The sequence below is a fragment of the Lipotes vexillifer genome, unplaced genomic scaffold (assembly GCF_000442215.2).
Source record: "Lipotes vexillifer unplaced genomic scaffold, Lipotes_vexillifer_v1.1 scaffold691, whole genome shotgun sequence".
NCBI classification, from domain to species: domain Eukaryota; kingdom Metazoa; phylum Chordata; class Mammalia; order Artiodactyla; family Lipotidae; genus Lipotes; species Lipotes vexillifer.
The window spans coordinates 710663-722879 of record NW_006788040.1 but is presented as its reverse complement, the minus strand read 5'-3'; the positions used below and the strand labels follow the sequence as shown (position 1 = coordinate 722879).

General features: G+C 48.0%; 1 protein-coding gene across 1 annotated transcript in view; it reads right to left on the bottom strand.

Annotated features, from left to right (window-relative positions):
• MYO18B (myosin XVIIIB) overlaps positions 1-12217 on the bottom strand; it is a 227650-nt gene that overhangs the window by 107531 nt on the left and 107902 nt on the right. The window contains exons 25-27 of the mRNA XM_007461210.1: positions 7380-7499; positions 6986-7097; positions 3192-3316 (exon numbers count right to left, since the gene is read on the bottom strand). Of these exons, the coding sequence (XP_007461272.1) occupies positions 3192-3316; positions 6986-7097; positions 7380-7499 (357 nt within the window). The remainder of the gene's footprint in view (positions 1-3191; positions 3317-6985; positions 7098-7379; positions 7500-12217) is intronic.

The following is a 12217-nucleotide window of genomic DNA, read 5'->3' as shown; positions in this document are numbered from 1 at the left end:
TTGGAGATATCAAGGTAGGGAAAGAAAGTGTTCTAGGAAAAGGAAACAGCAATACGCAAAGGCCCAGAGGTGAGAAAGAATGAGGCTTTTTGGAAGGAGAGGAAAAAAAAGGGAATGGAACAGAATAGAGAGTCCAGAAAAAGACCCACAGAAATACAGTCAGTCGATCTTTTACAAAGAGGCAAATACTATACAGTGAAGCAAAGACAATCTTTTCGACAAAAGGCGCTGAAACAACTGGTCATCCACGTGCAAAAATAATGAATCTAGACAGATTTTACACAAAAATGAACTTAAAATGGATCACAGATGTAAATGTAAAATGCAAAACTATAAAGCTCCTGGAAGATAACATAGGAGAAAACCTTGATGACCTTGGATTTGGCAATGACACTTTAGATAGGACACCAAAGGCACAACCCATGAAAGAAAGAATTTATAAGCTGGACTTTATTAAAACTAAAAATTTCTGCTCTGCAGAAGACATTATCAAGAGAATGGAAAACCAATGACAGGAAGAAAATATTTGCAAAAGACATATCTGATAAAGAACTTATCCAAAATATACAAGGAACTCTTAAAATCCAACGATTAGAAAACAAACAACTCAAATAAAAAACAGGCCAAAGACCTTAACAGACACTTCGCCAAAGAAGGTTACTGATGGCACATAAGAATATGAAAATGTTCCACACCTTACGTCATCAGGGAAATTGAAACAAGATACTACTACACACCTATTAGAATGACTAGAATACAGAACACTGACAACACCAAATGCTGACAAGGATGTGGAGCAAGGAACTCTTACACATTGCTGATGGGAATGCAAAATGGTACAGCCACTTTGGAAGACAGTGTGATGGTTTCTTACAAAACTAAACATACTCTTACTATATGATCCAGAAACCATGTACTCTGGTATTCACCCAAAGGCACTGAAAGCTTACATCCACATAAACACCTGCACATGGATATTTACTGACGAAACATGGAAGCAACTGAGATGTCCTTCAGTAGGTGAACTGATAAGTGAACTGTGATACATCCAGATGATGGAATATTATTCAGAGCTAAAGAGAAATGAGTTATCCAGCTATAAATGGAAAGATGTGGAGGAACCTCAAATGCATATTCCTAAGTGAAAGCAGCCAATCTCAAAAGGCTGCGTGTGGTATGATTCCAACCATATGACATTCTGGAAAAGGCGAAGCTATGGGGACAGTAAAAACATCAGTGCTTGCCAGAGGTTGGGGGCGAGGGTAAACTGATGGAGCACAGAGGATTTTTAGGGCAGTGAATCTATTATGTATGAAACTATAATACGGATACATGTCATTACACATTTGTCCAAACCCACAGAATATATGACAGTAGGGTAAACCCTAATGTAAGCTACAGCAAACTACAGTCTTTAGTGATGGGTCAATGAATGTTCACTGATTCTAACAAATGTCCCACTCTGGTGGAGGATGTTGATAATGGGGGAGGCTATGCAAGTGTAGGGATAGGGGGTAGATGGGAAATCTCTGTACCTGCCTCTCAATTTTCCTGTGAGCCTTAAACAACTGAGTTGGTTGGACTCAGTGGTGTGCTGGAGCTGTCTTGTACCAACTTAAAACTGATGCTGCACATCTCTTCCCAGTTCCACATTCAGTGACATCACAATGGTAGCCTGAAATTGGCCATGGTGGGAACATTTACACCACGGAAATCGGCAACTGGCAAACATTCCGTATCAGGGTCTGTTTTTAGGGCGACAGTTTATCAGCACACCACAGGTTAAAGTGGAGACTGGGTAGAATGCAGACGAGCGGTGGTTGGAGACAATGCAAAACAGAGGCCAAACTACTTTCATCTAGATATGCCAGACAAGGTTACATCATATTTGTAATGCCCAGCTGCACTTTCAAGAAAAAAAGGGAAATTGTAGGATGTCAGAAATGCAGAGGACACAAAACAAGAACACTCATGGGAGATGCCAACACTATGGCAGCCAAGGTGGGGGAGAAGAGGAGCAGCAGAAAGATCCAGAAATATCCCTAATGATCGAGGCTGTGTTCAAATGCCCAGAGGGAGAAAGGAGACAAGGCCTTGGGGCCACAGAAGGCGGGAGCTTGGAAGGAAGACCCTTGCACTAAGCCAGGACCCTGAAAGAGCCGCACCTATGTGACAGGGGGCAAGGAAAGCTCCACCCATGGCCTGGAAGGTGGTAAGAATGCCTGCTGCCACTCTGGCTCCCAGTCAGGGAGACAGGATTCCCGTGAGAAATCAAAACCCCAGGTCCGTGCCTCATGTGGGTTCAAAGCTCAGCCTGACACTTTGGACATGCCGCAAAAATCTGAAATGCAGAATTTATTTAGCATAACCTCGGGGGCTGCTGCAGAAGAAAAAGTGCAAAAGTGCTTCTTCTAAGAGGAACACATCCAAAAACATAAGACTCCATTTAAAATCAATCAAAAGGTTTTTAAAATTTTTTAAATAAGATAGACTCAATTAAAAAAAAAAAAAGCTAAAGACACATAAAATCTCACCACGAGAGTCAGAAGGGAAAAAAGGAACATCCACAATGCAGACTACACGGGGCTGGTGCGTGAGAGGCGCCTGTGGAACATGAGCTCACAATCAAAATTTACAGAACACACAGGCAAATAATTCCCAGCGACAGTCAGTCTAACTTGCGATAACAGAACGACCTGAAAGAGATGCTGAAAGATCCCTTGGCTGCTGTGTGGTTGAGGGGAGAGGCTGGAAGCAGTGAGACCAGTTAGGAGGCTGTTGCTCTTATCTAGACGAGAGATGGAGGTGGCAGGTTAGGCTAGAGGCAATGGGGGCTGATATCATTTGACTATTTTAAGAGCACATTACAATCATTTTACAGATGAGAAACCTGAGACCCAAAAGGTAAAAGTGCTTTCCACAAGGTCAAAGCAGAAAGGGAACTGGAACTCAGGTATCCCGAGCTCACTTTCATGTTCTTTAGTCCACAGTGTAGAACATTCACATGTAGAGAAACTATCACCCATATCCCATAGCGACCTGCACGTGTAATATCAGTGGAGGTGGAGAAGCACGGAACAGGTGATGCCCTCTCTCCCTTCCTGGGTTCAGCCAACACCCTGAAGAGGGAGGTGAGACCTTGCCCAATTGCTGCCACTTTTGCAACCCAGACTATCTCCCCCCCACCTTACCTTCTGCTCCAGCTCGTTCCTAGACGCCAGCTCCGAGTCCAGCCTCTCCTCGGACTGCTGGAGACGCTTCCTGAGGAACTCGTTCTCCAACTGAGCACAGTCGAAATGCATCTGCCACTCGTCCGCTGTTTAACAGAGTCAGAGAGGCCAGGACGGGAGGCTCAGTGAATGAGGGTGGTTCTCTCCCACGGTCTTAGCTCTTTGTGCACAATTTCACAGTGTTAATAGAATTCCTGAGGCTCGACCTCAGGCTTCAGATTAGGAAATCCCACTTTAAGTCCAAGCTTTAAAAACCACTTCCTCCAGGCAGCCTGCCCTGACTACCTCCAGGTGTCTAACGTTATTGATCACTCACTATTTTTTTTTTTTTTTTCCTTGCGTTATGCGGGCCTCTCACTGCTGTGGCCTCTCCCATCTGCGGAGCACAGGCTCCGGACGCGCAGGCTCAGCGGCCATGGCTCACGGGCCCAGCCGCTCCGCGGCATGTGGGATCTTCCCGAAACGGGGCACGAACCCGCGTCCCCTGCATCGGCAGGCGGACTCTCAAGCACTGCGCCACCAGGGAAGCCCGATCACTCACTATTTTAAGCTTGGTCGTTTTACACTGTTCAATTTCTCTACAAGTGTGCAAAGACCTTTTTTTCCCCAAGGAAAGTTCACAATTTTTGAGGGTAGGGGAGCTGTTTTAGTCATTTGCGGGTTTCTCCACACCCTCTAGAAGAGTCCCCCACACACAGCCGTTCCCCCCAACATGGTAACACAAGTTCACCAACTGGAGTCATCCTGCTGGCCTACCACACTGGGTGACAAGAGTATAAAATCAGTGACTGTTGGTTGAATTAATTAACAAATAAATCAATGAGCAATAATTAAAGTGTCTATTAAATGAAGAGCAACAGACACACTGGTCACAAGATGTCTCTATGTGATAGCAAAACAATCCCTTGATTTGGTAAAAATCTAAAAAGAACCATTTGCTGGTGTGATGAAAACTGTTTGGCTGAAGAAAACAGGCTACAGTAAGTTGTGATATCTTTTAACTGAATAACAGAGTAACATCCTTTAAGGTAATGGAGATGTGGAAAGCACTGCACAAACTGACAGTTTAAGATACAGACCCATCCATGTCTCCATCCATCCATCCATCCATCCATCATCCATTGTTCCATCTACCTTCCATCCATCCAAACCCTCATTGGGCACACTACTCCATACCAGGCACAAGGGATCATGAGTAAGAAACCATTCTACCTTCTGGAAGTATCTACTTGTAGAGACAAACATGTAAAAATTCAGCTTCAATACAGCATGACCAGTAGTCTCATAAAGGAACTTAAGGAAATCCAGAAGAGGACTCAAACTCATAAGGGCAGCAAACTCTGTTTTGTTCATGATTGTGTCCAAAGAACTTACTACGATGCCCAGCATATCATAAACGCTCCATAACTTTCACTGGAGAGGTGGGTGGATGGATGTTAGGGTGAACGGAGAGGTGGGTACGTGGATGGATGGATGGATGAATGGACGGTAGGACTGAGGTCTTGTAGGAGTTCACCCCAACAGGGACTCTCACATCAAACAGAAGAATGATAAAACCGTTAAGAAGCCAGAGCCTCTTCAAGTTTCCATCAAGGTGAGTAATATCATGGTCGGAAAGGAATCCTATCTCCCCGCCAGGTAAAAAGTCTCAAGTAGCAAAGCACAGCCTGCAAAAGGAAGGGGCAGCAGAAAGGATTTCTGGGGCAGCCGGTGTACTCTGTGCTCCAGAGAGGGGTGTGAGGGGGCAACACGAACAGATGAGGCAACTTCTCCATTCTTCAAGGCTGATTTCCACCTCCAGCCTCCCTCCCCATGGGCACCATTCTTCACCAGTACATAGAAGTGAGCCCTTCATTTTCCAGTCACATCTTTCCTGGGTTTCTCTGACCTCCCCATTTACACTGCAAGTTTCTTGAGAGCAGGGCCCAACTAAAGTTCTTCTATAAACCACCCGCCGACACACAACAATCTGGCTCAGCGCTGGACGCATACCGTAAGAGGTTCTCTTTAAATACTTAACCATGTACAGTGGGAAAACATATTTATTTTTAGTAATTTCTACTCCATCGTGATCCATAGAAGAGGCTGTGGTGCCACTGCAGTGGTGTGATTAAAGCGTTTTATTGCTTCTTTCAACTTTCCTGTATTTTAGAAATTTTCTGTAATGAGTATGTATCACTTTCATAATGAAAGACAAAATATTTGTGGATTAGCTTCCTGGAATAAGCATCCCGAGCTGAAAGCCTGCACAGCTAATGTGCTCATGAGCTAAGCGCATTTCCCCCAACGTCCGACTCCCGTATCTTTGCACAGGAAAACAAATGGCCGGGGAGTATCATTCAGACATAAATCACAGTCGGGATGGAACTGGGGCTGATGTTCTTCTGGGAAAATTGTGCCGGTTCTGGGCCAACACGTTCCCCACTCCCTGCGTGGACCCTGCCTTGTTGGGTCTCAGGTATGTGAGAACCTCAGACTCCTGTGGATTAACCTCCCTGGTAAACGCCTGCCCTGGGGGCAGCCAGGAGAGGATAAGGAGAGGAGCGCGGGAAGCAAGTGTGCCCTGCCTCTCCCCCACCACCTCCGACCTTGGCTCCTCTGAGGGCCCCTGATGTTTCTAGGGCATTGATTCTCTGGGGGCGCTGAAGGAATGGTATCAACGTTTCATAAAGGCTGACAGGCACGCTGGGAATCCTCCTCAGCTGACTCATTTCGACTGGGGAGAGGAGGTGACACAGATGTCATCCTGCCCATCCAGCCGTGAGAGGCGAGTGCCCAGGTTACCGTCTAAGGCGGGCACCACCAGGAACCCCTGGCTCCTCCAAACATACCTCTCATTGGGCAATTCAGGGGTCCTCTCACCCTCTCTCCATTCATTCAGTAACTGCTAAGTGCCTGACATCACTTTTAAATGGGGACAGTAGTCGCTGCTCCACAGGTGATGAGCAGGGATAATGATCCCGCTATCAGTGATATCAGAAATAACGATAAGGAAACTAACAGCTATTCAGCATTCTGTATCATGCACGTGGCTAAACATTTTCCATTAATCACCTATGGCTACATCCATTAGAAAGATGAGAAAACCGAGGCCCGATAATGTCTTTGCCCAAAGCCACCCATCTAATAAGCAATGGAGTCTAGAGTCAAATCCAGAAATGGGATTTTATAGATTTCACTTTTTAACCACTGAGCTGCCTTCCTCAAAAATTATATTAAAAAGACTCATATAAATATAAGGGTGCCCTGCCCATCCATAGAACCACTAATATTTTTGTTTGTTTTTTTTTGCGGTACGCGGGCCTCTCACTGTTGTGGCCTCTCCCGTTGCAGAGCACGGGCTCCGGATGCACAGGCTCAGCGACCGTGGCTCACGGGCCCAGCAGCTCTGCGGCATGTGGGATCTTCCTGGACCAGGGCACGAACCCGTGTCCCCTGCATCGGCAGGCGGACTCTCAACCACTGTGCCACCAGAGAAGCCCAGAACCACTGTATTTTTAAATCATTCTCTGCATTATTACTAAACAGCACCTGCCACACTGATAATTTATTACTTGAGATATTGTTGGACTATCTGTTTAATGCCTGTGTCTTCCACTGGGCTGAGAAGGCAAGGACTGTTCCTTTCTCTCCGCCAACGTCTCAGCCCCCAAGGCAGCGCCTAGAGCATCATGAGTGTGCAGTACATGTGAATGAATGGAATAAAAGGACAGCTTTTCCGCCAGCCTCTAATCCCATGGGTCCCAGAGGCTCACCTCCCCCAGTGCGACTCCTTTTTTCCAAATCATTCAAGCGAATTTTCTGCTGGGCTTCTTCCAGCTGCTTCTCCACTTCTCCCAAATGCGTCTGGACTTGCTCATACTTGCTCTGCAAGAGAGGCCTCAAGGTTTCAAACTGGAGCTAGACAGAGGCCGTCTCACCTAAGGTACCTCCAAACCAGTACTGGCCACCTACCCCCTGCACAGTCGTCACCCAGGACACCTGCAAGGCCAAGACTTAGGAAGACTCAAATGTCCTCCAGGACTCCCGAGTGTGGGAGTCGGTAAGCCTGTGCATCCCAGATGTGAGCACGGGGCGGTGGGGGGCAGGCCTGCCTCTCCCAGCCACTCTGCTCAGCCGCTCCCACCCCCGGCACTCCCGACCACTCGCCTTTAGCTCCTGAACTTCCCGGGAGGCCCGCAGCCGCTCTGCCCGCTCACTCTCCAGCACGTGGCAGGCCACGTCTCCTTTGAAGCGCTCCTCGGCCAGCTCTGCGGTCAACTCAGCAATCTGGGAGGGGGAGGGGGAGGCAGGGTTACTTGCTGGCACTGCACACCCTTCCGCCTCCACACACACTCCACAGGACCACCCTTGGACTAATCACTGGGTCTTATCACAAGGCAACCCTTCAGCATAAGGTGGTTAAGAGCATGGACGCTGGAATTTTACTGGTCTTGGTGTGTTAGAATTCCTGGCTCAACACTCTGAACCAGGCAGGATGCCTCTCGGATACTCAGTTTTCTCAGCTTTAGTGGGGTGGGAATAACTGACAGAATTGTTGTGAGAATTGAGATGATCCACATAAAGCTTAGCACGGTGCCCAGCACACAGTAAGCATTCAATTAAAAACCAGTTATTCTAGTAGAAACTCTCCTTAGCCATCCTTCAGGGAGCCATCTCACTGGGCCAACCAACAGGCTCCCTCAGTAAGACACACTCACAGGTGCCCACCCCCCCAGGGATGCTCTCAGCCAGGAAACCCCTGCATGGCTCCCCAGGGTCCACCTGCCCCCACCAGGTGACAGCCACGCTCACCCGGTATCGACTGTGTGTGCTCCCAACCTGTTTATGCCTCATACACTTTTACCGCCATTACCTATCCTATTAGCTATTACATAAACCTGTAAAATGTGACCGGGCAAAGAGCTTCCATGAACACTAGGTTGAATGCTTTGGACGTAACAAATACAAGTGAGGTGCTTCTTAAAATTCTGCCAAACAGGTGTAGGTGCAAAAACTATAAAGAAAAACCAGAAGTAAAAAATTTAGGCTTTTGCATTCAGATTTCTTTGCCATTTGCTCTGCTTTAAAGAAATCAAAACTGGAAATCATGTAGCTGTGTGTCAGGGGTGTGGTCCAAAAACGAAATAGATCTGGGGTCAGATGCTCATCCTCAAAGGGCTTTGGTCCTACCTCAGTGAGTTGAGGTAGACATGTTTAAAGTTAAAAATAAAAATGTTTATTTTTAAATGAATTCCCACTTGCACTGACTCTTCCCCCCCACCCCCCCCCCCCCAACTAGCTTAATAAAGCTCACTTGCCTTGTACGTGCTTTAAATACAGACTGATTAATTTTAGCTCAGTGGTGTTCTAATATTTATTATGCATACAGAAGAATTTTAAATGTGAATATTTTTTCACATTGCTATGCTCGGTAGTCCTGCCCCCCCCCCCCCCCCCCCCCGCAAAATAACCAACAACAAACACCAAACGGGTCAGCACTTCTGTGGTCTTATTGTTCCAGAACACAGCCTTCTGGGTTAAAGGATATGCCGAAGAAAGTGAGGAGAGAAACATATGAGTGGACAGTTTAGACCAAGAGGCACAGAATTGACCTTGAACAGAAGAGGAGTCCTCATGAAACTGAGGCTACCCCTCGTGTGAGGCAGTGGCTCAAGTCCAGAGGGAGAGAACGAAAAGAAAAAAAAAAAGAGAGTTAAGAACCCAGTACAGGGTTCAAGTTCAGCCACAAAAACCAACATATTGCATGACCCTGGACAAGTTTCTTCCTCTCTGGGGCTGTGGTCACCTGAGCTACAAAATGCACTGAATTAGGTGATGTCTCCTGGCCTTCTGGCAATCCCATTCTATGCCATAGATCTTGCATATAAAGATGTCAAAACACCACAGTTTCCCATCAGACCCTGTGTGTGGTACCGAGGGGCGGCTGTGTGGTGCTCTCACACAGACTCGAGGTGGCCCTTCTGGTGTGGAATCCAGCCCCCGTCAAACCTATGAGTTCATAGGCGGCCTCAAAAACCACACAGCTGCCCCATGAAGAAGGTATGTTCTGACATTTAAAAAAAAAAAAATCCCCAAGTCATATTGCCAAGGGGAAAAAAATAGAACGTTTGGCATGTTTCCATTTTTGTCTGTACTTGCACAGAAAAAGGCACTCCCGAATTGTGAATGGGGATTTCCCCCCCCCACGGACCCCCGAAGGACAGACTCACAGAGGACTCCAATTTCCTTGTGATGCATTTCTGTACTGGTGACTTTTTAAACCGCTTTTGTAATCAGAAAAACACAAAACAAAAATATCTTTTTTAAATAGTCTAAACCATAAATTGAGCTGGGGCTGCCCTGTCCATTCTATGCCCCCCACCTTTCTTTCTCCTCCAGCCCATCAGCTTCCCTCACATCTTGCTGACCATACCAGTGACAGCTCAGGCCAAAATGCCAATTTCAATAAACAGAGAAAAAAAACGAGCCTTAAGGGGAGTGTTCGGAAGTCACACAGCAAGTGAGCAGCAGAGAGTGGATGTGGACCCAGGTCCCTTACATCCAAGTACCAACCACCAGTTAAAGGGGAAAGGGCTCTCTGGCCGTGTTCCTGGCTGTCTTTGGGGTGGGGCTTCCTTTGCTATTCCTCGCACTGTCATCTCTAAAGTATTCATTGCAATGACGGTTGTTTAAATACAAATCTCAGGATCCTCAGATCCCCCAAACCGAAGTCTCTGAGGTGGGACCCAGGAATGTAAATTTCAACACACTCCAGGGTGATTCTTCAGCACCACGAAGTTTAAGAATTACTGCCGTAGAAATAGCTAGGATCGCCTCCTAATCTTGGCCTCACTTGGCTTTAGATGGGTTAGATTTGCCTATGGATGTGCAAAGGCATTCAAGCCGGAAACATGATCACTTGCAGTGGGTGCCGACTACAGGCCAGTGCAATCCAGGAGCGCCCCAGATCACACCCCTAAACATGCCCCGCATCCCTGAGATCAGCACTGATCCCATACACAATTGTATTCCCTCTGCCTTAGCCCATTAGTATGAAATTTAACTTGTGCTAATGGGCCTGAGCAAAGGGAGCACAAAATTAATTTAATGCATTAATTCTGAGTTCCACAGACCCCAAGTCTGGAGACAAAAGAACAATAAGTCCTTTCAACCTGGGGAAATGACAGCCGCTTTTAATAGAGACAGTAGCCCTGTCCCCTGTCCCCACAAAGCCCTCTCCCTTCACACATTTTGGGGTCTGGGGGCTTTGTCCGTGAGGTGAGGGGTAGGCACCACGCCCAGAGCTATTAGGTGAGTGCAAAATGAAGGCCAGGTTAATGAGGGGAGAGCCTGGTCTGCAAAGCCAGAAGGGTCCTCTGCAGATTGCTCCAGGACCAGTTAACCAGCCATTATTCTGGAAGCCTCCCTGGGTCCATCACTTGGCCAAGTCATCAGAAACCCTCTTTCTACTTAGGGACAACGACTCCAAGGGCCTGCCAGAGAAGGGGGAACAGAAATGAATTAATCTGCTGTACATTTTGCACAAACAGAAATAATATATCCTGCATGCTGACACCATGCGCAGTTTGGGGCAACAGTGGGTAACGGATTTGAAGGACGTTAAGTGCCGAGCACATGTAGGGTCCTGTGGGCTGTCACTGTCACCTGCCCTTCATGATACAAGCACCTCTGCCCTCAAAGACTCCACTGTCGAGTTGGGGAGAGAAGAAAACCACATGTGAGGCGCCCACGTATCTTGCCTCAACCCTGCCCTGGGCTCTTATACTCAAGGACCCTCTGACCCCAAGTCACCTTTCCCGTCGAGAGCAAACAGCACCCTTTCCCTCTCCTCCTGTACTTTTCAGTTTAACCAAAAGGATTTGTTCATAATAAGCCCTTGAATGAGAAACAGCTCACTCATCCACCGCTGAGGACAGACATAAGCTTATTGAGCACTGGGCACAGACGCCTTATGAGGAGGGTCTTTGCACAGGACAAGAAACAGGCACTGAGAGGTGAAACGATGTGCTCAAATCAGAGATGATGAGTCTCGGAGGGAGTCCGCCGGGGCGGTCTCACTCCCGGGTCCTGGCTGGACCTCTGTCCAGACGGTCCTCTGTCCCGCATCCACTGTCCAACTCAATCCCCTGCCCCTGGGCCCCTGGGGGTAGCAGAGCAGGAATCGTCGTCCTCCTGGAGCAGATGTGGAACAGCCGGCGGGTGCAGGTCAATGGCCTGATAAGACCTGGACCCCAACCACTCCACGGGGCCGTGGCCAAAGGGAGCCTTGTGGACCCCCCATGGAAGGGAAGCCCCCATCCCCATCAACCTGAGTGGCTAAAACAGAAAATGGGAAAAAAAAAATCAGAAGAGAGAAAAGAGAGAGAGGCGAGAAAATGAATCGACAGGTGAAGGGCGGTCTGACGGCAAGGCCAGCGGCAGGGGGCGGGGGGGCCGCTGTCTGCTGGTCAAGGAGATTAAGCAGGTCTCACGGTACCTGCCCCTAAAGCTGCCCCAGGCATCAGGGATGACTCAGGACAAATCTCCGGGGGCCCCCAGAGACACAGGCAGACACCAGTGCAGGCACCACTGCATTCCTCTTCCCAGCTGGGGCTGCCACCTGCTCGTAAGTATCAGTAATAGTGACAGTAAGAGTAATACCTTAGTTACAATCACCACCACAGAGAGTGCTGACAGCGTCCCCAGCACAGGCTAACCCACAGAACCCTCACGGCAACGCAGACAGGCGGGTACTGACGGCTCCAGACTGCAGATGAGGCACCAGGGTGCAGACGGCCAAGGACACCCAGCCAGCCAGGAGCAGAGCTGGGCTATGAATTACGGCAGCCTGGCTCCTGAGCCTTCACTTCTAACCACACCATCAAACTGCCTCTTGGGGGCTCAAAGAACACGTGCTGAGTGAACGAATAAATGTGCGTAAACCAAGAAGGAAATGTCGGTGGAGATGGGCCGCTGCTTTAAGAATGCCTAGAGATGGGTCATCT